Below are 26045 nucleotides of genomic sequence, written 5' to 3' on the forward strand. Positions count from 1 at the left end.
GGGAATAGTAGTGACTTTGCATCCAGTGAATGTTCTGTATTGGGGGAATAGTAGTGACTTTGCATCCAGTGAATGTTCTGTATTGGGGGAATAGTAGTGACTTTGCATCCAGTGAATGTTCTGTATTGGGGAATAGAAGTGACTTTGTAACCAGTGAATGTTCTGTATTGGGGAATAGAAGTGACTTTGCATCCAGTGAATGTTCTGTATTGGAGAATAGAAGTGACTTCCAGTGAATGTTCTGTATGGGGGAATAGAAGTGACTTTGCATCCAGTGAATGTTCTGTATGGGGGAATAGAAGTGACTTTGCATCCAGTGAATGTTCTGTATGGGTGAATAGAAGTGACTTCCAGTGAATGTTCCTCTGATTTCTCTCTCCCCCAGCCTGGCTCAGTGGCTCTGTTGAGCTCCCAGCCCCCCTTCTCTTCCCCCTCCTCTCCATCCAACATCTGAAGCAGCTCTGTCCTCCTCCAGGCTCTATATAGGATCAGCAGCCAATCAGAAGGCATGGCCAGCTGCCAGGCACCCTCATCCCATTGGTCTCCCTTTATCAACAAATGGCTAATTTGCATAGGCTGCCCCGGTGTGATTGGCGGGGAGGTGTGGCTGGTCCCCGCCCCCTGCCATGGATGGGGAGCTCTCAGTCCCCGGGCAGTCAGTGGTGTGTTGGATCTCCACCTGGAAGGAGGAATAGGAGAGGTGTGGGAGTCATGTCGGTCCTCGGTCCGGATCTATGGATTGTGTTGTGGGGGGAGTAGCTTCCCTGGGCTGGGGGTGTCGGGTGATGATGAGACCCCCTCCTCTATGGATGTCCCCCCCGTGTCCTCTCTGAGAAGAAGGCTCGTCCTCCCTCTCTGCACCATGCTCATCCTCGGACTCTACATGATCTATTCCTGTGCCGGATCCTGCGCCCCCCTCCCCGCCCCCCGGATCCTGCTACCCCCCCGGGGGACATCGGACGATGGAGCTCCGATCTCCACCTTCTACAACGGATCGGGGAGCAAGAAGCTACCCCAGGCCATCATCATTGGGGTGAAGAAAGGGGGGACCCGGGCTTTGCTGGAGTTCCTCAGGGTGCATCCCGACATCAGGGCTGTGGGAGCCGAACCCCACTTCTTCGATCGCAACTACGACATGGGACTGGACTGGTACAGGTGAGATCGGCCGATGTGATGATTGGGGGTATACTGGGGTGCGAGGTGTGTGCGATTATAGGGGGGGGGGGTGTGTGTGATTATTAGGGGGGGGGGGTATGTGTCCAATTCGGGATCGCAATGTTGAAAATAGAATTTCCCGACAATTCCATCTCCCCCTAAATCTGCCGATCTCCGTCTATAGCCACCTATCTGTATACAGGAATCCTTCCCAGATCTCTGTGTACCAGCAGCGATATATATATAGATATTCTATTATTCCCTCTGTATATGGATCCATCTCTCTATATCCTCGATCTCTTACCATTACATTGGATCTTCTTCTTTCCTCCAGATCCCCCCCCCCCCTCCATTCATCTCCATGTATATTTCTATCTATAAATCCCCATTATATCTTCTCTCTCTATATCTCTGTATCTATCCCTCTCTCTGCCCATTATATGTATTCCCTTTACAACTTTCAGTTTATCATTATATATATATATATATATATATATATATATATATCCTCCATGTTCTCTCTGTATATGGATCCTCTTATTCCCACTTTCTCTATATCTGTTGCTATATATATATATATATCTCCTCCTTATTTCCTCTCTCTCTATACCTGCCCATATATATTTATATGTATCGATCTCTCTATTATACCTTCCCTGCAGAACATCCGATCTCTGTGTATATCTATCATTTTGTATCCCTGGAATGTCCTTCCTCTATATACCTGTCCCTGTATAATGGATCTATCCTCTTCTCATAGAACTTCCAATCTCTCTGTATATGGATCCTCTTATTCCCTGGAACTGTTCATATCTTTTAAAGTATATACCTGTTCCTTTTTGTGTGTGTGTGTGTGTGTGTGTGTGTGTGTATATGTATATATATATATATATATATATATATATATATATATATATATATATATATATATATATATATAATCTCTACACGTTATATTGTCTTCTCTCTGTATATCTATCCCCACATATCCTCATGTCTCCCCTCTATAATGTTATCCCATTCTCTCTGTATATCTATCCCTATATCCTCTCTCTGTATATCTATCCCTATATCCTCTCTCTGTATATCTATCCCTATATCCTCTCTCTGTATATCTATCCCTATATCCTCTCTCTGTATATCTATCCCTATATCCTCTCTCTGTATATCTATCCCTATATCCTCTCTCTGCCTCCCCTCTATATCTGTTCCTTTATAATGTTCTCTCTCTCCGACCTTTCCTATTCCCTCTCTCTATACAGAGATCTCCCAATCTCTCTGTATATCTATCCCCATATATCTCCTCATGTTCTTCCTGTCTGTATCTGCTCCTTTATAATATTATCCATCTCTCTCTTCTCTCTATATAGAACTCCCAATCTCTCTGTATATCTTATTCCCAGGATTTGTCTTGCCCACCTTTTTAAATCTGTATGTTCCTTAATACTTTGCCAACTATCACTGGCAGTGATATCTCATTCCTTCTCTCCATACAACTGCCCATCGCTCCAATATATCCACCCCTCTCTGCCTCTGTAGTCTTCGGATGTCCCTTACTGCACATTCTATATGCCCCCTCACTGCCCACCCTATGTGCCCCCTTTGCTACCCACCCTATATTATACCCTCGCTGCCCACCCAATATGCCCCCTCACTTCCCACCCTATATTATACCCTCGCTGCCCACTTCTATATGCCACCTCACTGCCCATCCTATATGCCCCATCTTTGATGCGTCTCTTACTCTTCTCATTCCCTCTTTCATTCTCTTTTCCCTCTTCCACTTTTATTTTATTTTTTTATTTTTTTACTCTTCATTTATCTCACCCTCTCCCTCCTTCACTTTCATTCTTTTCATCTCTTTTTACTCTGTCTCCTCTCTGTATGAAATCAATGGGGTCTAGCAGTCTCCATCTCTCTCTCCCCCTCCATCTCTCCTATATATAGGAAAAGATTGGGGTCTAGCAGTCTCTGTCTCTCACTCCTATGTATGAAATGATTGGGGTCTAGCAGTCTCTGTCTCTCTCGCCTATGTATGAAATGATTGGGGTCTAGCAGTCTCTGTCTCTCTCGCCTATGTATGAAATGATTGGGGTCTAGCAGTCTCTGTCTCTCTCGCCTATGTATGAAATGATTGGGGTCTAGCAGCCTCTGTCTCTCCACTCCTATGTATGAAATGATTGGGGTCTAGTAGTCTCTGTCTCTCTCGCCTATGTATGAAATGATTGGGGTCTAGCAGCCTCTGCCTCCCCTATGTATGAAATGATTGGCGTCTCGCAGTCTCTGTCTCTCTCGCCTATGTATGAAATTATTGGGGTCTAGCAGTCTCTGCCTCCCCTATGTATGAAATTATTGGGGTCTAGCAGTCTCTGTCTCTCTCGCCTATGTATGAAATGATTGGGGTCTCGCAGTCTCTGTCGCCTATGTATGAAATGATTGGGGTCTAGCAGTCTCTGTCTCTCCACTCCTATGTATGAAATGATTGGGGTCTAGCAGTCTCTGTCTCTCTCGCCTATATATGAAATGATTGGGGTCTAGCAGCCTCTGTCTCTCCACTCCTATGTATGAAATGATTGGGGTCTAGCAGCCTCTGTCTCTCCACTCCTATGTATGAAATGATTGGGGTCTAGCAGTCTCTGTCTCTCTCCCCTATGTATGAAATGATTGGGTTCTAGCAGCCTCTGCCTCCCCTATGTATGAAATGATTGGGGTCTCGCAGTCTCTGTCTCTCTCGCCTATGTATGAAATTATTGGGGTCTAGCAGTCTCTGCCTCCCCTATGTATGAAATTATTGGGGTCTAGCAGTCTGTCTCTCTCCCCTATGTATGAAATGATTGGGGTCTAGCAGTCTCTCTCCCCTATGTATGAAATGATTGGGGTCTAGTAGGACTCCAGTCTGCTCTGCCCAACCATGGTCCATACATTACAGATCCCTCGTAGTCTATATACAATGTAACACAAGTCAATGATGGGCTCTATCACCCCCCAGCTGTCCAGGTACCGTCAGGGTTTGCGGTGTCCCTGGAACAGTCCTTGTTCCATTGATGCTCCATTCTCATATTAACAGATCATAATCTCTGGTTTGGTTTTATTTCTGAATTTCCAGATTGCCTCTAGTAAGATCCAAGCACCATCCAGCATCTCAGCTAGTCCCTCTTTATATATAGATGTATTAATCGAAAGAAATGAGACTGGACTTGTCTGGGGTCTGGTATCTCCAGCTCTCCGAACACAACGGTCATTAGAAATGGATTATGAATCATTAGGTAAAATATCAATCCAGTCTATGGCTGGTACAATACAACAAAAGCCTTGGGTTCAACAATGTCCACACCTACATGTACCCTGATCAATAAATTGTATATTAATTTCCTGAATTTGTATATCCCCATCATATTCCAAGGTGCTGTACAGAGAACCATTTGCATCCATTCCTGTGCCAGAGGAGCTTGCACTCCAATATCCCTTCAACGGTCATACAGATGCATGCCGAGGGCAGTTTTAGCCTAGCAGTACATCTTTTTGAGGAAACCCACATGAAAATGGGGTATTTTTAAAAAATTTATTTGGGAACTGATCCCGGGACCCCAGCACTTAAAGGGAAGAGTGCTGACCACTTGTCCAGCGTGCCATATAGCTAAAGCCACGTATGTAGAGAACTCAGCTGTGATCTGCAGCTTATCTGAAGGCTGGCTTTGTGTCGGGTGATCCCAAATAATACACTTCTCCTACCCTTAACCCACATCTTCGTGTTCCCTAACACACTCCTCGGGGACACTTGACTTAAGCCAAGCCATGGCTGCTACAAGCCTTTCTCTTCAAAGATAAGGGTTCTGGCAGTGGGGGGAGTGTGTGATCTCTATAGGCTTGCTTTGTAAAGATTCATAATTTATCAGCAGAGCCGTGTAACACACACACACACACTCCGAGGGGGGTCACAGGCTCCCCTCCAAGACATGGCCCAATTGGTATTGATCCGGGAGCATCGATGACGTACAATGAATCCAGCATGTTATAAGATTGCAGTGAAGGTCTAATTTTCCTTTATCTAAAATGGGTCTGTGCCTTACAATGTAAAACAAAATAACTAAATAAAAAATTGCTTTGATGCGAATTTGTAATTTGGGCGGGGGGGGGGGGGGGGGGGTGTTGTGGTTTACTGCCCTGGGGGATTTCTGTTGCAGGCTGAAATTAGGCAACAATAAACTATTGATTTTTTTTTTTCCCTTTCTTCATGCCCAGACCACTTTTGTGTGGCCTCGCTGTCCTTTCATCAAAATGCATTTCCCCCCATACATTATAGATGGAGGAGACCGTAAGCGCCACTTACTGCACAAGTGCGCTTCTTGTAAGGTTGGGCCTAATCTGATAAGACCAGAAAAAAAAAAGAAACGCAGCTGCAAAGTTCCATAAAATGTAATTGTGATCATAGAAGGGTAACGGCGGAAAAAGACCATTGGTCTCAATGGACCAAGTGGTCCATTGAGTTCGCCCCCCCCCCCCCGTTTATTTTTTGTTGTTTTTGATCTTTATGTATAGTAACTTAACTGTTGACTGACCCACTAACTCCCAATACATCATTGCAGTATGGATTGCCGTTATTACTATCGGTGTCAGTTTCTATATGTGGCGTTATGTTTGGTGTTCCCGGTTTATTATATTTCCACTCTTGTTTTAAGTGATCTCATTTTTTTTATGTGAAAACAGTTCGGCGTTTTTTTATAATTTTTTTGAGACCAGTGGCTCGAAACCTTTAAGGATTTTCATTTTAACACCATAAAAGACAGCGTACCTATCGTAACGAGCTGTATGAGCTGTGAATGTTCTAAGGATAGAGTTGCAGTGATCCCTGTTGAGAATAAAGGGGCATTGCAGCCTCACAGTATTTTCAGTACAGAACAGTTATCGCCTTGGGACAAATAGAATCCCAAGGAGGCAGAACAAACGTCTAAATGTTTACAGTCATATCGGTCTTTTCACATAATTGAAGGCAGTGGGGTGGATTTATTAAAAGGAGTGGAGCATGTTCACCTCATTCAGAAGCAGATACTCCGTTTTGTTTATTTTTTCTTCTTTTTTTCTTGCATCATTGGCTATATTTTGCAAAATGAATTCTGATGTGAGAAAAGTTGAAATCCACTTTGAAACTTTAATATTCTCTACGGATTTAGTAAATTAAAGCTAATGCATATCATTGACAAAAGAATGGCATGCAAAGACTTGGACGAAAAAAGTTTAGAGCTAATCTGATCACAAAAAAAAAGTTAAAATACAAAGGACAGTTTTAAAAAAGTTAAAATAAAAGATACCGTTTCAAAAAAGTTAAAATAAAAGATACCGTTTCAAAAAAGTTAAAATAAAAGATACAGTTTCAAAAAAGTTGAGATAGTTAATATTTTCAAATAATTTGAAATAAAAGATAGTTTCAAAAAGTTAAAATAAAAAATACAGTTTCAAAAAAGTTAAAAGAAAAAAGATAATTTCAAAAAAGTTAATAGTTAAAAAAAAAAAGTTTAAATAAAAAGATAGTTTCAAAAAAGTTAAAATAAAAGATACAGTTTCAAAAAAGTTGATATAGTTTAAAAAAAAAAATAGTTAAAATAAAAAGATAGCTACCTGAGGATTCAACCTCCTGCACATTTAGTTGAAACTACTGTTTCATCGTTAATATCTGTTATGTATGTTTACTTGAATTTTTTTTTTCTTACTCTTTGTACTTTTTTTTTTAAAACTAGACTAATGCAGTACTTGCTGTATCTACCTTTGGCTATGTTTATTGAGATGTATTGCCTTATATCTTACAAATAAAGATTATTTAAAAATAATCTTTTTTTTTTTTAATTTAAAATAAAAGATAGTTTCAAAAAAGTTAAAATAAAAAGATACAGTTGCAACACCCTTTCATGAAAAATTTAAAAAAAGTCAGGAAAAAGTTAAAATGTAACTCCCTTAATTCTGTTTTAAAAAATGTTCTAACATTACTGATATTATTTCAGTAAATATTTTATTTGTGAACATTTTAAAATGTTTTGCAATTTAAATAAAAAAATTCTAAAAAGGTTTTCTCAGAATTAGCAGCAATTTTTTTGAATCCTCTATTCCTGACTCCCATACGGTGTTCCCTTTGATTTCATTTAAGAATTTCTTCCTTTTTTGTGTGTGGAATGTTTGATGTTTTTGTTTTCACATTTTAAACACTGGCTCTTTTGACAAGGAAAATGTCATTTTTTTCCCCCCTCCCTCCCCAATAATGAGCTCTTGCCATGTGCAAGCATCCTAATATTCTCCTAACATCTTTTGAACTCCAACATCCTGACAGAGATCAAATTGAGAAACGCATGAAGTATCGTCTGTAGAGCTGAAAGGGGAAGTGCATAAATATTTATTTACTCTTTTTTTTTTTTTTTGCATAAAAAGAATAGTGTTAAAGTAACAATTTTTCACTAGGCTCTCTCGTCTTTAATCTGGCTTCAAAAGAACAGACTAGGGAGAGAAAAAAAGGAAGACTTGTCACGACAGGGATGTGAACATTACCACACACACAAAAATGCCTTGGGAAGATTCTGTGTCATAATAATGTTTTGTTCTGCCCTTTGCTCTTGAAACTTTTGTTCTCAACTTTTTACTCCCTCCTTTACTCTTTTTTTTTTTATGGGAAACGACGGCTCAGGACTTCTGTTCTTTTAAATGCTTTTAGTAAGTCACCTAAAATGTTTGAGCCGTGTTCACTTTGTTTTAGTTTAATCTCACTTTGTTTCATTTTAAATCTCTTTTATAGGTTATAAAAGAGAAAAACAAGAAACTTTATAAATTTAAGTCACAAGTAGAATTGTTTTTTTCCTAAATTCAATATGGTGCTGTGGACGGTTAACAATGGATTTTTCTTGGCTGGGCGCAGGTTATGGGACAGGACGCCACAACGAACAGATGATGGTGTTAAATTGTTCTGGCAATCCTGTTCTTGAACATAAAAAAATAAAAATATAAATTGGTCTGTCAAGCAAACATTTGGGGTTGTTTTTAATAAAAATTGAAGAATGCAAAATCTGGTGCAGCTCTGCATAGGAACCAATCAGCTTTCAGGATTTATTGTCAAAGTTTAATTTAAACACTCCGAAGTTAAAAGCCGATTGGCTCCCATGCACAGCTGCACCAGATTTTGTACTCTCCAGTTTTAGTAAATCTCCCCCAAGGTGTCGTGTAGTAAAATATAGGAAACAATAAAACATCAGCGTTGTATGATGTGATGCCTTTTGTACTCTTTTTTTTTTTTTTTTTTTTTTTGGAGAATAACTAAAACTTTGACCAAAAGTGGTGCTTGTATTTATTATCAGTCACATATTCTTGTTCGTACAAAGTTTGCTGTCAGTTTGGGTAATTTCACAACTTTATATGAAGTAGTGTTTACATCGGGGGGGTCAGTGTTTTTCTGCAGGGAGGACAAGGTGTCTGAAAACAGTGACAGTTATTGAGTTGCTAAACTTTTCCTTTCAACTTTGGAAAAGAACTGGCTTGAATATAGTATACTTTTTTTTTATTTTTATTTTTTTAGTAACATCCCAATTAAGTACATTTTATATATATATATATATATATATATATATATATATATATATACACACACACATACTTAATACATACTTGTAATCCAGAGCACTTGTATATCAAAGCATTTTTCTTACAGAGTATAAAAGAGAAGAGAGGCTACACTTAGAGGCTCCTCTCTTCTCTTTTATACTCAGTTTATACTCAGTTGTGACGTGACGCTACTCTTATATCAAGACATCGCTTGTATATCAAGACAAAATGTATTAAAACAATTTGCTTGTCTTGCAAAATGCTCTCAAACCAAGTTACTCTCAAACCAACGTTTTACTGTGTGTATGTGTGTGTGTGTGTGTATATTATATATATATATATATATATATATATATATATATATATATATATATATATATATATATATAAAATATACACACACACATTTTTTTTTTCCAAGGTTGAAAGAAAAAGTTTGGCAACTCAATAACTGTCACTGTTTTCAGACACCTTGTGCTCCCTGCAGAAAAATATATTTTAATTTGCTCTTCATCTTGGTCTCTCCTATAAAAACATAAAAATAAAAAAAATTATATAAAATATATATATATATATATATATATATATACACACACATTTTTTTAATAGCAGAGACCTAGATAAAGAGCAAATAAAACTATATTTTTCTGCAAATTAAAAAACAAAATTATATATATATATATATATATATATATATATATATATAATTTTGTTTTTTAATTTGCAGAAAAATATAGTTTTATTTGCTCTTTATCTAGGTCTCTGCTATTAAAAAAATGTGTGTGTGTGTATGTGTATATATATATATATATATATATATATATATATATATATATATATATATATATATATATATATATAATTTTTTTTAATAGGAGAGACCTAGATAAAGGGCAAATATTTTTATATTTTTCTGCAAATTTGAAAAAAAAAAATCTACATATAAATGTGCATAGAAAGAGAAAAGACATTGGAGATGGGGGGGGGGGGGTATAAGTATATAATGGAGTTGATTTTCTAGATCAAATAGACTGTGAACTCTCAAAGTGCAATTGCTCCAGAACTTAGTAAATGAGGTAAAGCGTCAATTTGCAAAGCACACCCAATCACAGGCAAGGGGGGGAAAAACAGCATTTTTGCATGATTGGAGGCTGAAAGTCATCAGAGCTTCCCCCTCATTTACTAAGCTCTGGAGCAACTGCACTGGCAGAGTGCACAGTCTATTTACCTTTAGTAAATCAGCCCCAGTGTTTGCTTGTAAATTAGGGTTGGGCAGGTTGGGACAGTAAAAGGCATCCGAGCATCCGAGTATACATCGATCTGTACATTTTGGCTTTGTTGATCAGACTTCCATAAAAGTAAGTTATTTTTACCCGGCCCATAGACGGCATAGAGAAGATAACGAGAGAATGCTTTTTCCACATCTATTTTCGGCTTCAATAAGCTGCCGGCATTATAATGGCACCTGGCTGACGCTGCCAAAAGACGAGGTGTAGGATTTCAAAATTTGTAAACCTAATTAAGGAGTATGGTAACAAAATATATGAATTGTTAAACTCGCAGATCCCTTTCCGCTAAGTAAATCGAGGCGCGGCTTATAAGCGAACGGAGGGTGGAAGACTTCTGGGCAGCGCATGGTAGACTAGGCCTCGGGTTCTAAAATTGTTCTATTTAGGGGGATTTAATTTGAAGAAAATTCCAAAACTCAGAACAGTCTTTAGTCATAGAATGACAGAAAGTAATGAATATGTAAAAAAAATACAAAAAAAAATACAATAAAAAGATCAATGATGATGGGCTTCCAAATAAAATCAAAAATTTTAAAATTGCAGAACAAAGTGGCAAATTATAGGTCCAAAAATTGTGTAAAAATGTAATTGACCTTCAGGCGAAATTTCTGTAGTAAATCTGGTGTTGCAGGTGAAACTTTTCAGTGGAAATGAATCCTTCTTCCAGAAGTTGTATTAGTTTGTATTGCTCATTTTTTATTTCTTTTTAACTCTGTGATTGGATTGGTTGGTTAACATCACGTAGCACATAGTAATTAGAAATTAGGGTAAGGTGAATTCTGATTGGCTGTGGCCATTTAAAGCGGGGGTTCACCTGTACATGACCCCTTTTCCCCTTAGATTCCTGCTCGTTTTGTCTAGGGGAATCGGCTAGTTGTTTTAAAATATGAGCCGTACTTACCCGTTTACGAGATGCATCTTCTCCGCCGCTTCCGGGTATGGGCTGCGGGAATGGGCGTTCCTATTTTGATTGACAGTCTTCCGAGAGGCTTCCGACGGTTGCATCCATCGCGTCACGATTTTCCGAAAGAAGCCGAACGTCGGTGCGCAGGCGCCGTATAGAGCCGCACCGACGTTCGGCTACTAGTGACGTGATGGATGCGACCGTCGGAAGCCTCTCGGAAGACTGTCAATCAAGAAGGAACGCCCGCTCCCGAAGACCCATACCCGGAAGCGACGGAAGAAGATGCATCTCGAAAACGGTAAGTACAGCTCATATTTTAAAACAACTAGCCGATTCCCCTAGACAAAACGAGCATCCATCTAAGGGGATTGTTTGAAAAAATAGATTAATGGGTGAACTCCCGCTTTAAGATCAAACTATGAACGGCTCTGAATGCACTTCTCTACTGGAATGCCACCGAGTTCCAGGCGGCACAGGGTCACATGGTCGGTAGCTACACCATGGTTCTTGATGCTGAAGTATGCAAAAGTGGCCACACACCGATCCATACGATCGTTCAATAGATTGTACAGCGCAACTAAACTGATCAAATCTCAAGCTACTTTATTAAAAAAAAATTGTAATGTGGTTGCCCTCCGTTTTTGTTCAGGTTCCCAAAATCTGCCTGCCAGCTCCTAGAGTTCTACTTTTAATTTACCGGATTCCAACCCACAGTAATGAGATGTTTGGGAGTAGGCATCAAGGCATGCAAAATGAGCAAACATGTGGCCTGGCAATGGGGAAAGTGAATGGATATGTGGGACTCATCAGTAGAGGGATCCTCAGCAGAAGAAAAGAGGTCCCGATTGTTCTGTATAGTTATCTCTAGAGGGGTCACCAGAAGGAGGTCCTGATTGCTCTATACCAGGGTCAGGCAACCTTGGCACTCCAGCTGTGCTGAAACTACAAATCCCATCATGCTTCTACCTCTAGGAGTCATGCCTACGATTGTCAGGGTCTTGCAATGTCTCATGGGACTTGTAGTTTCAAAACAACTGGAGGGCCGAGATTGCCTCCCCCTGTTCTATATAGATCATTAGAAGGATCACCAGCAGGAGAAAGGAGGCCCTGATTGGTCTATATAGATCATTAGGGAGATTACCAGCAGGAGGAAGGAGGTCCTGATTGGTCTATTTAGATCACTAGCGGACAGGAGGAAGGAGGTCCTGATTGGTCTATTTAGATCACTAGTGGGATCACCAGCAGGAGGAAGGAGGTCCTGATAAGTCTAATTATATCACTAGTGGAATCCCCAGCAGGAGGAAGGGGGTCCCTGATTGGTATAATTGGATCACTAGTGGGATCACCAGCAGGAGGAAGGAGGTCCTGATAGGTCTAGGAGGAAGGGGGTCCCCGATTGGTCTTTTTAGATCACTAGAGGGATCCCCAGCAGGAGAAGAAGATCCAGATTTTTCTGTATAGATCTTTACTCATTTCTGGAGGAAGAAGGTCCCGATTCCTCCACATAGAGCATTAGAGGGATCACCAGGAGGAGAATGGAGGTCCTGATTTCTCTATACAGAGCTTTAGTTATAACTAGAGGGGTCCCCGGCAGGAGGTCCTTATAGATCACTAGAGGGGTCACCAGCAGAAGAAAGGAGTTTCTGACTGGTTTATATAGATAAGAGGGATCACCAGGAGGAGAATGGAGGTCCAGATTTCTCTATACAGAGCTTTAGTTATAACTAGAGGGGTCCCCAGCAGGAGGTCCTGGTTGGTCTATATAGATCATTAGAGGGGTCATCAGCAGGTAGAACGAGGTCCTGACTGGTCTATATAGATAAAATTCGAGGGATCACCAGGAGGAGAATGGCGGTCCTGATTGCTCTATACAGTATGGAGCTTTAGTTATAACTAGAACGGTCACTGGCAGGAGGTCCCGATTGGCCTATATAGATAAGTAGAGGGATCACCAGGAGGAAGATGGAGGTCCTGATTGCTCTATATAGAGCTTTAGTTATAACTAGAGGGGTCACCGGCAGGGGGAAAGAGGTCCAAATTTCACTATTGAGATCTTTAGTTGGACCTCATTTATAATACTGTATCCAGTTCTGAAGACCTTACTTATAAAAATATATTAATATGATACAGCCCACAGTCCAGAGATGGCCAATAAAAATGGAGAATGAAACCTATTAGGAGAGACTGCAGAAACATAATAATATGTACAGAAGGAAAAGGATGGACATGACTAAAACCATGAAGGGTGTGAATAAGGTTTAGAAGGGCAATATTTTCAATACGAAGCGAAGATCAAGAACACGGGGGGAAATGACTTCAATCTACTGGGAGGGGAGTTCAAAACTAACCGTAGAAAGTATTATTTTGTCAAAAATAGTTGAGTCACTCCACAGTAAGTGAATTAAAATATTCTTTGGACAAACATCTCAAACAAGTGGCAGTCCCCAAGGACTACTTGGTCTTCTTCTGCCATCACTCTTCTATGGTTAATGCAAACCTATGAAGCTTAACAAGTGTTGAGATAAGGACTGCTGACCTACTTCTTCCAGGTCCTTGACTAAAACTCTCAAAGCCAGTTGGTCAGCAATAAATCTCGGGAACTTGCATTTTCAACAGTGGCCGGTTTAGAGGTGGCTAATATTTGAATGAACAGGGTACCTGTTGAAGAAGCCTCAAATTAACTTTCCCAGAGAGCGTATCAGTTACAGGAAGTGACATCAATGACAGTGAAGCTATATAGTCATCCCACCAAAACCAGTATCTCAAGGGACCACAGAATGGCAGCTTCTCAATGAGGTTCCTCTCAAACCTTTGTGACCAATTCCCTTCAATTCAGTTGTTGTGATGTAGGAGGGCTGAATCTTATGGAGATTTATTATCATGTGATGGGTGGTTTGTGGTCCTAGCGACTGCTCACCAGCACCCGTGGGGGTCCTGCTGCCCCCCCCCCCCAAGGAGTTTTCTAAAGTTTTAAAAGGATGGGAGCACCACACCAGATTTTAAAGTCCTGCTGAAGGTTTTATTTGGCAACAGCCAATGTGTTTGCCCCCCCACCTTCATCAGGGGTTCAAGTCAATTAGACTTTCTAAACTCACAGGATCCTTATGATACACAAATTCCTAAACACAAGGCACATCAAACGAAAAATAAATAAAAAGGAAATGTTTGGAAAACAGTAGATGAATTTGCCTGGATCTAGGAACCAGACCAATGCCGCGTACTCACGATCGAAAATTCCGACAACAAAAGTCTGATGTGAGCTTTTGGTTGGAAATTCCGGCCGTGTGTAGGCTCCGGCGGAATTTTTCTGTTGGAATCTCCAACAACAAAAATTTGAGTGCTGGTTCTCAAATTTTCCGACAAGAAAAGTTCTGCATGCAATTTAGACGCACCACAAACCACGCATGCTCCGAACAAAGTCGACGCATGCTCGGAAGCATTGAACTTCATTTTTCTCGGCTCGTCGTAGTGTTGTACGTCACCACGTTCTCGACGGTCGGAATTTGGTGTGACCGTGTGTATGCAACACAAGTTTGAGCCAAGATTCCCGTCGGGGAAAAAATCCACGTTTTTCCTGTCGGATTTTCCGATCGTGTGTACGCGGCATTAGTTACAAACGTATAACTTCATCCTACAAAATGGCCTCAACCAGAGGCAGGCCCTACGCACAGCAATCCCCTTTTTCCTAAATTCTCTATTGCAGCCAAAAGTTATGGAGTTTGGATCTTTCACATGCGCATAAAAAAAATAAAAAAAAACCAAAACAAAAAAAAAAAAAGCAAATAAAACAAATGTATACCACATGTGGTATTAAAGTGCACCTGTCTCCTATAGCCTGTAGGCAGCCGAAATTCAAACAGATAACAAGATACAAACACCACAAGATACACTATATATTATATTATATATGACTTCTAGAAGTCAGTTTTTCGGGTTAAGGCAAAAAACAATGATCAGAGTGCAGTAACTCATAGCAACTAGACAATAGTATACGATGGCGAAATCAGGGAGTTAGCGTCTGGCTCGCTAAACCTGTTTATACAGCTAATAGGTATTTAAAAGGAACAGGATTAGCCCGTAATATGTTGCAGATTTCTTATTCAACTTTTTTTTTTTATTGTAGTCTGGTTTACATTACCTATTGTATTAACCTTGAACATACCTCGGCCATATTATTCACAGTTCAGGGCAAAAGGAGGACTATTTTATTAAATCTAGCGATTTATGGCAAGCTCTGCCAATTCTATCTGTAATAAACCAACCAATTTGAATATAAAACCGGCGCTTTTCTTAACTATACAAAAGTGAAAAGTGATATTTTATTATTTTTTTTCGGGTTTTAACATCCATAATATTTATTTTGGAAATGAATATCTTGCACGGTGCCAAAACGTTCCTGATTCTCATTAGGCAGTTGACAAAAAGTGGACTGACTAAAAGAGGTGTTTTAGTATACCGAACGAATCTACTTATGCATTTTCCATCCACTTAAATTCATAACACATTTTTTTATATATATAATTTTTTTTTATTACTATTTTAATTCTCCCTCTACTGATACTTTTTTTTTTTGTTCTATATTAATATTTAATCATATAGTTCTTTTACATTATTCAACAGTTCTTATGGTTTCTTAAATTACACTTGTTAAAATAAAATCAACATTGTCTTAAAAAAAAAAAAAGTTTAAAACAAAAAAATCCACTGTGTCCTCATCCTAATTTTTCATTAGGTGCCAAAATAATTATTTTACATTTCTCAGTACTGCTGATTCAGTATGAACTATGACATAGAACTGTTGTCAGAAATGTATTCATTCCTGACAATAAATAAAAATAAATAGAATTTAAAATTCAACAAATATTGTAGACTGCAAGTAGGATATAACATTTTTCAAGTGTTTTTTTTTTTTTGTATTATGCCAAGTACAATAAACAATAAGGAAAAGATTGTATAAAAATTATAACTTTTACTTTGTGGAAACGAACGGTTTATTAGCATTTAAAAAATAAAATATCCAAACCAAAGATTATTTTTGGCTTTTATTGAAACTAACAGTGTATTAGCATTTAGAAATAAAAAAATATCCAAAGCAATTAATTATTTTTTGCTTTTATGGAAACTAATGAATTTAATTGGATTTTTTTTTTTTTAAATATCCAAAAGCAAAGATTTTTTATTTATTTTTTACTCGCTTTCAGCGATTATATAGGCTTCTTTTGACATCTGCCCTGTCTTGGTGTACACATAAAAATGTTGTTCTTTTTTTCTCCCTTTCAAGTGTTGACTATACTCTTCTAACATCACCCACTTGAAATTCTCATATTTGCCATGACTGAGGGAAAGTAGATACATTACGGCATGAGCCATTTATAACGCCGCAATCTTAAAAGACGTTTGAGAGTTTATTTTGTAAAAGTATACCCACTTATTTTGGCAGTGTTGCTAGGTCAAAAAAAAACATGTTGCATTAACCCCCCTACCCCAAGAAGTACACCTGTCCGTATCATAGTTAAAAAACAAAAAAAGTTGTTAAAAAGTCATAAAAGTTCATTATTATTGGTATAGAGGATTTATATAGAGCCAACAATTTTCACAGCACTTCACATTTTTTTGTAATTTTTTTTTGGGGGGGTTACTTGTATTTATTATACATTACTACAATGACCAGTGTATCATTTCCTTTTTATAGCATTAAATCTTATTACCCGCGGCAATTTCTATATCTAGGAATGGCTCACATGTTATAGGTGATCATAAAACATTTAAAATAAAATAAATAAAATATTTTTTTTTAAAAGGAGGATTTTACACTTTGATGTAAGTTGACTATATTTGAATTTTTGGATAGAGCAATTGGCCTTTCCAAAGGTTAAGATTCATATCTGTTAGATTGTAAGCTCTCAGGAGCCAAGTCTCTTGTATTGATTGTATGGTAACAGTACCGTCTCCCTTTATGATTGCAAAACTGTTGGCGCTTTATAAATCCCATATATTACTAATAGAAATTAAAAATGTAATCTAAATTAGTAAAAATATTTACTAATTTGGCTGTTGGAACATCACAGCTTTCAATTTTAAAATCTAATTTATTCCAGTCTTTTAATATAGGGATACATTTTTTATTTATTTTTGTATATTTATTTCTGCGCTTTGTGGCGATCGTGTGTTTTTTTTATATATATATATACACACACACACAAGTTAGAACCCAGTCCCATCCAATGGCATTGCATTTACCAGTTTGGCAAGTTTTGTGACAAGGAGCCGATTACTTTTCATCAGACAGGAGAATAATGTATCCCATTAAATGTTCTCATCTGCATGGCAGCTATTAAAAAAAATATACTTTTTTTTTTCTTTCTTTCTTTCCTTTTACGCGCTTAAGACGACAGCTAAATTAAAACAACTGTCAATCTTCTGTCAGTTTAATTACAAGTGAATTGATTGTCTTTCAAATAATCTAATCTGATAATCTCCAGAGGCTACTGCAGTTGTAAAGATCACATTGACAGACTGCTAGTCCTCGAAGGAGAACCAACAACGTAACGCATGACTTTTGGGTCTAGAGTAGACAACACAAACACAACAACGTTCAAGCTTTGAAAAGGGTTTTTCAACTAGAACAGCGTTTCTTCACCACGGTTCTTCGGGCAGTAAGACATTTCTGCCTTTCAGTTAAGTAACCACTCACAACAACGATCTATTAGCAATCTGCAAGGGGGGGGGGGGGGGGGATTCTTCTCGACCACAAGCGTAAGGCGCATTCTTCCCACTGACCATCACACTAATGTTTCATGAGCTGTAGATATAATAATTATTAGCAGGGGTTCCCTGAAGCCAAAACGTTATTTAAAGGGTTCCTCCATGTTAAAGTTTGAGAAAAGCTGAACTAGACTGAACTTCTAATTGAGGGAGTTTTCTAGAACTTCTAAATTGAGGGATTTCTCAAGAACTTCTAAATTGAGGGATTTCTCAAGAACTTCTAAATTGAGGGATTTCTCAAGAACTTCTAAATTGGAGGGAGTTTTCAAGAACTTCTAAATTGGAGGGAGTTGTCTAGAACTTCTAAATTGGAGGGAGTTGTCTAGAACTTCTAAATTGGAGGGAGTTGTCTAGAACTTCTAAATTGGAGGGAGTTGTCTAGAACTTCTAAATTGGAGGGAGTTGTTTAGAACTTCTAAATCGAGGGAGTTTTCAAGAACTTCTAAATTGGAGGAAGTTCTAAAGAACTTCTAAATTGGAGGAAGTTCTAAAGAACTTCTAAATTGGAGGAAGTTCTAAAGAACTTCTAAATTGGAGGAAGTTCTAAAGAACTTCTAAATTGGAGGAAGTTCTAAAGAACTTCTAAATTGGAGGAAGTTCTAAAGAACTTCTAAATTGGAGGAAGTTCTAAAGAACTTCTAAATTGGAGGAAGTTCTAAAGAACTTCTAAATTGGAGGAAGTTCTAAATTGGAGGAAGTTCTAAAGAACTTCTAAATTGGAGGAAGTTATAAAGTAGTGGTCATCAACCATGTCCTCAGGGCCCACTAACAGGCCAGGTTTGCAAGAGAACTAAAATACATGACAGGTGATATATCATTTGCTGCTCAGTGATTGCAGTATTCTAGTCTGCATCTCCCCAAGGTAATACATAAAACCTGGCCTGTTAGTGGGCCCTGAGGACAGGGTGGATGACCACTGTTCTAAAGAACTTCTAAATTAGAGGAAGTACTCAAGAACTCCTAATTTGGCGGAAGTTCTAAAGAGGAACTAGAGTCTGCTAAATTGTGGAAAGTTATGGTTTGATCCAAATCTACCTAAAAGTTAAACATTTCCTTCAGCCATACTGCTTCGAGGATGGAACAGAACCATACTGGTGAGGGATTTGGCCATCATGTGAATAGCGGTAGGGGGTTCTCATGGGAATAGTTTGGTTGACCCCCCTCAAGACAGTTTGAGATATTTGCGCAGATGGTAAAGATAATCCATATTATAGATGTGGGGGGGGGGGGGGAGTGACACCCAAGAAGGCCTTTGCCCCCATTGAGAACTATTTAGAAACAGAGGACATTGTCTCCCCGGCTCAGATTTCTGGATCCCCCCCTCACCTGTTGCATCGCTGAACTATCCAGAATCTCTGGCATATGTCCGCGTGGCGCTGGGTGGTGCCTTTTGCTATTTCAATGCCCGTGACAAAGATTCGCACACTTGGATCAGGCGATCATCACGCCCCACGTATTAAAAAAAAAAAAGAAAACACATTTCATTTGTTTGGACTTTGAACAACGTGAAATAGTTGAAGCTGTTCGTAGCCGGGAAACACTTGTCGCAAGCTGTGCCAATCAGTCTCGCTGGAAGGTTTACATTGAAAGATATTAATTCTTGAACTGATGTGACATGATTTGCACTTTTTAAATACTTTATGACAAAAAAAAAAACGTAAAACCCACAAAGTTCAACAGACAAACCATCACTGGTCATCGTAGCTTCTTCTGTTGTAACCATTTTGGAGTCTATAAGTAACAGGCGACTGCGGGTGAGTATTTTCGAAGGGATGCAACTCGTAAAACAAAGTTGCAAAATGTTTTTTCCCAGTAAAGCATAAAAGGAGTTGGAAGTTGATCTTCTGATCTCGACAGGTGCTCAGCAACTGGTCAGTATCATGATCACAGAAGATATGGCGAGTCTGATGTAAGGAAGAGTTTCCACCACCAAATAATGTCCCTAAGAAGACGGGAAAAGCCGACTAATAATTTATGAAGCAGTCAGTCCAGTTCTGGCGCACGTCTAAACTTGATGCCTGGTTGTATTCTTAACCCCATGGATTCAGTGTGGAGTCACTGACCTGGAACAAATATATGCAGGTCGGGAAGGTCAGAGTAAAGAGAGAGTAAAGTCCTGAGCTGGTCAAAGGAGAAGTATGGATCCGTAAAAAATAAATAAAAAAAGTTACATTCTCAGTTTGATTCTGCAGCTGCCCCCCGCTGAACTGAGCGATCACATGACTGTGGATCGCTCAGTTATTGGTTTGCTTGGAGTGGAGAGCAGTGACCACCAGTCACCACTCTCTGCTCTGCCCCTCCAGGGCCCACTGGAGCAGAGGTGTACTAAGAGAGACTGAACCAGTCACTGGGGTGAATCTCGACAATATGGTTGGGATCCTGACAGAGCCTGCAGCGGCTCTGTGATGTCAGCCAATAGCATGCTTTAGCCAGCTGATTCTTGGTCACAGGAGAGCAAAAGTAAGTGCACCCCATGTGACCCAGAAGTGATGTATGACCCAAAAAAAAAAACTCCTGCCCAGTCATGCTCTCCAGTACAGTGGAACATCTGATTGCGAGTAACGCGGTAAACCAGCGTTTCGCATTACGAGCGCTGTGTATTTAAAAAAATCCTAACTCGGTTTGCGAGTGTTGTCTCGCAAAACAAGCAGGATTCAGGCCAAAGCGGTGTGCAGTACCGCATTTGGCCTGAGGTGGGGGAGCGCCAGGGCTGAGCGGAGGCGTTCGGGAATGCTCGGAAAGACAAGGAAATACTCCTTTCCTGAGCCTTTCGGAGGTTTGCCAAGGTCAGCCGAATTGCCCTTGGGCCTTTCCATCCGTTTCCGAGTCTCTCCAGCGCCCTCCCCACCTCTGGTCGCATGCGGTATTGCATGCCATTGAAGTTAATGCGGAACAAATTATTTTCGTTTTCATTGACTTCAATGGGGGAAACTCGCTTTGATATGCGAGTGCTTTGGATTACAAGCATTCTCCTGGAACTGATTATGCTCGTAATATTATGTTCCACTGTATTTCAGATGTCGGCATCATAAGTGCATGCATCAGATGGATAAAAATTTGTCCGGTTCAGCAGGGAACAGCCAAGCACGGAACAAATTTTGGCTGGTCCCTGCTGAACCGGAATCTGCTGATCACTGCTGTCAAAACACAATGGGGTAAATTTACTAATACCGGAGGGTGTAAAATCTGGTGCAACTCTGCGTGGTAGCCAATCGGCTTCTAACTTCTGCTTGTGCAATTAAGCTTCGACAAAAAAAAAAACTGGAAGCCGATTGGTTTCTTTGCAGAGCTGCACCAGATTTTGCACCCTCCAGTTTTAGTAAATCAACCCCCATTATCTCAGTGTGGAGAAATTCCCTATCCACCTTGCTTGTGTGGATGGGGGAATCCATTTTTATTTTATTTTTAGCCTGCCGGGTAAATAAAAAAAAAAAAAAAAAAAAGATCCATCTATGGCCACAGCCTTACTGTGTGCTCTGCAGATACCCAAGGAGAACAATAGTGTATCGCCTGAGAAAATTCCAAGGTGCAACAGCCCCCAAGATCTATCTGTGTTTATGTTGGAAGGTAATCAGTCATCCCAATCGTCACTCGACTACACCAGGACTGGGCAATCTCTGGCTTTAGACCGACGGAAATAATTGAGATTGCCCCCCCCCCCATCTGCGCTGCAGTACCATGTCCGCCTTAAATACGCTTTGTGCCCCGTGGCACAGCTGAGGTTAATGGGAACGGTGACCTACGGGCCTGCGAGTGCTGGATGTAATGACCAGTGTAGGCCCGGCTCTATCCCAAGCAAAGCTAATCCCTAACAAATTGCAGGTCCTATTATTTCCGACCTTGTAATTAAAGGCCCGGGCCCCGGTACCTGCTGCTGCTGCGGATAACAATCTGCGCTGTGATTAGAGGGCAAAGGCTAGAGGAGAGGACATCATTAGCACAACTTTGAAGGATTATTCCAGAGGTGTGCGGTGGCATTACCCTAATGGAGTATAGACATGGCTCCACTCAAGGAAACCAAATAGCCTCAGGTGCTTCCAAACAAACAGATCCGAATTCCGACTATTCCTCCAAAATCGCAGGCTTTCCTTTAAAGGGCCAGCAAACCTAAAATGTACAGTACGGTTTATATAAAATACAGCGCTGCCGATTTTATTTTATCAGAATACAGCCCATGGCTGCTGTCCGGGTCTCTAAACTTGCCATCTTCTCTGAAGCAGATCTCCAACTTAAGGCCCCTTTCACACTGGGGTAGGAGGCGCGGTGGCGGTATAGCGCCGCAAAAAATAGCGACGCTATACCATCAGATTTGCTGCGGGATTCGGCCGCTAGCGGTGCAGTATTAACCCCCGCTAGCGGCCGATAAAGGGTTAATCGGCGTGACATTCGTCGGCAAGCGGTTAAGCACAACTTTTAAAGGGCAGAAGGTGCATTCTATGCATTAAGATAAACCTTCAGTGTGCAGCAGCCACCCCACTAATACTTACCTGAGCCTCATCTCGATCCAGCGATATTGCACGAAAGCCTAGGCTGTCTGGTACTCTCCCTCCTGATTGGCTGAGACACAGCAGCGGGCGCCACATTGGCGCCAGTTGCTGTCAATCAAAGTCAGTGAGCCAATGAGGAGAGAGAGAAGGAGCGGGGCGGAGCCACGGTTCCGTGTCTGAATGTACACGCAGAGCAGCGGCTCAGCTCAGGTGCCCCCCATAGCAGGCTGCCTGACCTCAGCCTGAACTCTAATTGGCTACTATGTATACTGCACGTTATTCATTGCAGGACCGTATGTACTATAGGTTCAGGTTTTTTTTTTTTTAATACCAAACATGTTATACTTGCCTCTACTGTGCAGTTCGTTTTTCACAGAGTGGCCCCAATCCTCATCTTCTGGGGGCCCCCAGCGGCTCTTGGGGCTCCTCCATGCAATAGATAACCCCCAAGCGGTTACCTTGCAGGCGCGCTCCCGCGTCATACACTTTGCGTCCATAGCTGCCGCGTGTATGACTCGGCCCCGCCCACCGGCTGCCGCGTCATTGGATTTGATTGACGGCAGCGGGAGCCAATGGCTGCGCTGCTATCAATCTATCCAATGAAGAGCCGAGAAGCAGTGGGGAGAGCGACGCGGGATCGTGCCCATGTAAATTCGGGGCTCAGGTAAGTAAAATGGGGGGGCCGGACACAGCAAGGTGTTTTTTCACCTGGATGCATTAAGGTGGAAAAACACGAAGGTTTACAACCCCCTTAAAGCCACCTTAGCTTTGGGGGGGGTTGCCTGTTTGTGCAGATCTGGGAAATCGATCAATGTTCTACATTGGAAAACATTGAAGTTAGTTTTGTAGTCTATATAACTTGTTTATTTTGTAGTTTGTGGTTTCTCTTTAAATTCCTCCCCCCTCCATTTCTATTTTATAGCCCCAGAAGTGGCCATGTTGGCTTTCATTTTATTTTATTTTTTTATTTTTTAAGAATTCTTTTTTTTTTCCATCCTTAAACCGAGCATTCTTCAAGCACGCGAATCCCCCGGTGGACGCAGAACAGCTGGTTAGCTGTGATTTAACCTATTTATACAGCCAACTTGATGTCAGATGCGCGTTTTTTTTGTCATGCATCAGGGGGGTTTTAAAATATGTAGTTTTTCGCCCCATCGCGGCCGAACGAGCCAAAAAACGCAGCGGTCGCATCCAGGAACCGTATTAAAAAAAAAAAGACTGTGTAATGGCGATCCATCGCTCGAACACGTCGCCTGTTGGGAGTCACGAACGCAGAGAGAGAAAAAAAAATATATAAAATAAACACTTCTAATTAGCGAAGTCTAACTCGGGGGACCGACTCTCTTCCCAACAACTTCTCCGTCCCAAGCTGGAGGAAAAAGGAACCTGACAAGTCTGTATTTTTGTGTGTCTGAACTTTGTCCTGTAGGGGAAGGGGAGAAAAAAACACACACACAACCTCTTATTAAACTCCCAGACTTGTAATTAGCCAAAATCGTTACCCGTGGAGACTGGCACCAGCCCCCCCCCCCCCCCAATTAATACATACCAAACAAGGATTTCAGGAAACGGACGCGCTGCTGCGAAAAAAAAAAAGATTTAGCACGTGCCAAAAGGAAAGAACTACGCCAGAGACTGCTGCAGACGTTGCACTTTTTTTCCTTTATATATATATATATATATATATATATATATATATATATATATATTATATATATTATTATTATTATTTAAGAGGTGAAAAATGTAAAATTGTCCTGAGCGGAGACATCAGAGGACGGTCGGGTGTACGGAGGAACGATTGGATCAAAATCTCTTTATTTTTAGCTGTAGACAACAGTATTTAAAACATTGAAAGTAGAAGAAGTAGGCCCTTGCGGACAGTGGGGGGGGGGGGGGTGGATTTACTAAAACTGGAGAGAGCAAAATCTGGTGCAGCTCTGCATAGAAACCAATCAGCTTCCAGGTTTTATTGTAAAAGCTTCATAAGGAAAGGGGGGTGCACTGTGATGTAAGGGAGAGTGGGGGGACTCACCTTCTGATGGTGGGGGGGCTCTTGACATCTAATGTAAAGGGGAGGACTTCTGATATGGTGGGAGGTCTTTTAAAGTGATGGGGGGGGCTTCTGATGTCATGGGGCCTTCTGATCTGAGGGGAAGACTTCTGATATATTAGGGGGTTTCTGATGTGATGGGATGACCTCTGATATGATGAGGGGGCTTCTAATGTGAATGGAGGTCTTCTAAAGTGAAGGGAAGACTTCTGATGTAAAGGGAGGTCTTCCGATACGATGGGGAGGACTTCCGATACGATGGGCAGGACTTCCGATACGATGGGCAGGACTTCCGATACGATGGGCAGGACTTCCGATACGATGGGCAGGACTTCCGATACGATGGGCAGGACTTCCGATACGATGGGCAGGACTTCCGATACGATGGGCAGGACTTCCGATACGATGGGCAGGACTTCCGATACGATGGGCAGGACTTCCGATACGATGGGCAGGACTTCCGATACGATGGGCAGGACTTCCGATACGATGGGCAGGACTTCCGATACGATGGGCAGGACTTCCGATACGATGGGCAGGACTTCCGATACGATGGGCAGGACTTCCGATACGATGGGCAGGACTTCCGATACGATGGGCAGGACTTCCGATACGATGGGCAGGACTTCCGATACGATGGGCAGGACTTCCCATACGATGGGCAGGACTTCCCATACGATGGGGCAGGACTTCCCATACGATGGGCAGGACTTCCCATACGATGGGCAGGACTTCCCATACGATGGGCAGGACTTCCCATACGATGGGCAGGACTTCCCATACGATGGGCAGGACTTCCCATACGATGGGCAGGACTTCCCATACGATGGGCAGGACTTCCCATACGATGGGCAGGACTTCCCATACGATGAGCGGTCCTCTGATGTGATGGGGCAGGGGGGCTTCTGATAAGAAGGGAGGTCTTCTAATGTGATGGGGGGTTCTTCTGATATCATGAGGTACTTCTGATGTGAAGTTATTCTTTGGAGCGTGTTCTATCATTTAATAAACAGATTTTTTTTTCGGCCCATACATTTTCCTAAAATATACAATGTGGTCAAGTGTACATAATGGTGTAGCGACCCCCAAGCTAGAGGAGCAATTTTTCCATCACACTAACCCACAACATGGCCAGCGATTGACTCTTCCACCCCACGGTGTTAAATATTTTCAGGTTTCCATAGTCTGAGGGATGCGGGTTGTAAAATTCTTACCAGATTTGCAGAGCCCACCAAGGCTGGATCTTTTTCATAGACTTTATATTATGGATAATACAGCTGTAACAGGAGGAGTAAAGACTCCATATGAGAACGGTGGGGGTAGGAGTATTGGAGAGTGTTGAAAATGTTGTGTCAGATTTGACGTGTGGGTTTTCATGGAACCGACGTGAACAAAGCTTCACCTATCATGATAGAACAGCTCAGCACTTTCCATCTTGCGGCGGAGGAGAGAAAAGAACGGAAAGACAATTTCTAAATTGTGACGGACGTCCGAGGCCCCGGGCGGGAAAGCCGTTCTGAGAGCTGAACTTGTACTAATGAAAGTACAACTTAGTAATTGAACAGCGGCGGGCGCGATATAATTAAGGAAATTCATCATCTCATATATGATGTTCCGGGCGCTCCGGCCTCTATAATGTGCTAGTCATTTTGGTAAATTATTAAAAGTAATTAACTAAAGATGGAATTCCTATAAATAGTGTAATTACTGAGCGACAAAACAAAATGAATGCCACTTGCTGTCCCATTTCATTGCTTTTTTTTTTCTTTTGGGGATAAATTATAGGCCAGTAAAAGCTCACATTAATGCCGAAC

General features: G+C 40.9%; 1 protein-coding gene across 1 annotated transcript in view; it reads left to right on the top strand.

Moving 5' to 3' along the window:
- The first annotated feature begins 672 nt into the window (after positions 1-672).
- LOC120919093 (heparan sulfate glucosamine 3-O-sulfotransferase 3B1-like) overlaps positions 673-26045 on the top strand; it is a 36924-nt gene continuing 11551 nt past the window's right edge. The window contains exon 1 of the mRNA XM_040331092.1: positions 673-1155. Within this exon, the coding sequence (XP_040187026.1) occupies positions 806-1155 (350 nt within the window). The 5' untranslated portion in view covers positions 673-805. The remainder of the gene's footprint in view (positions 1156-26045) is intronic.

Source organism: Rana temporaria, chromosome 12 (genome assembly GCF_905171775.1).
Source record: "Rana temporaria chromosome 12, aRanTem1.1, whole genome shotgun sequence".
Taxonomy (NCBI): domain Eukaryota; kingdom Metazoa; phylum Chordata; class Amphibia; order Anura; family Ranidae; genus Rana; species Rana temporaria.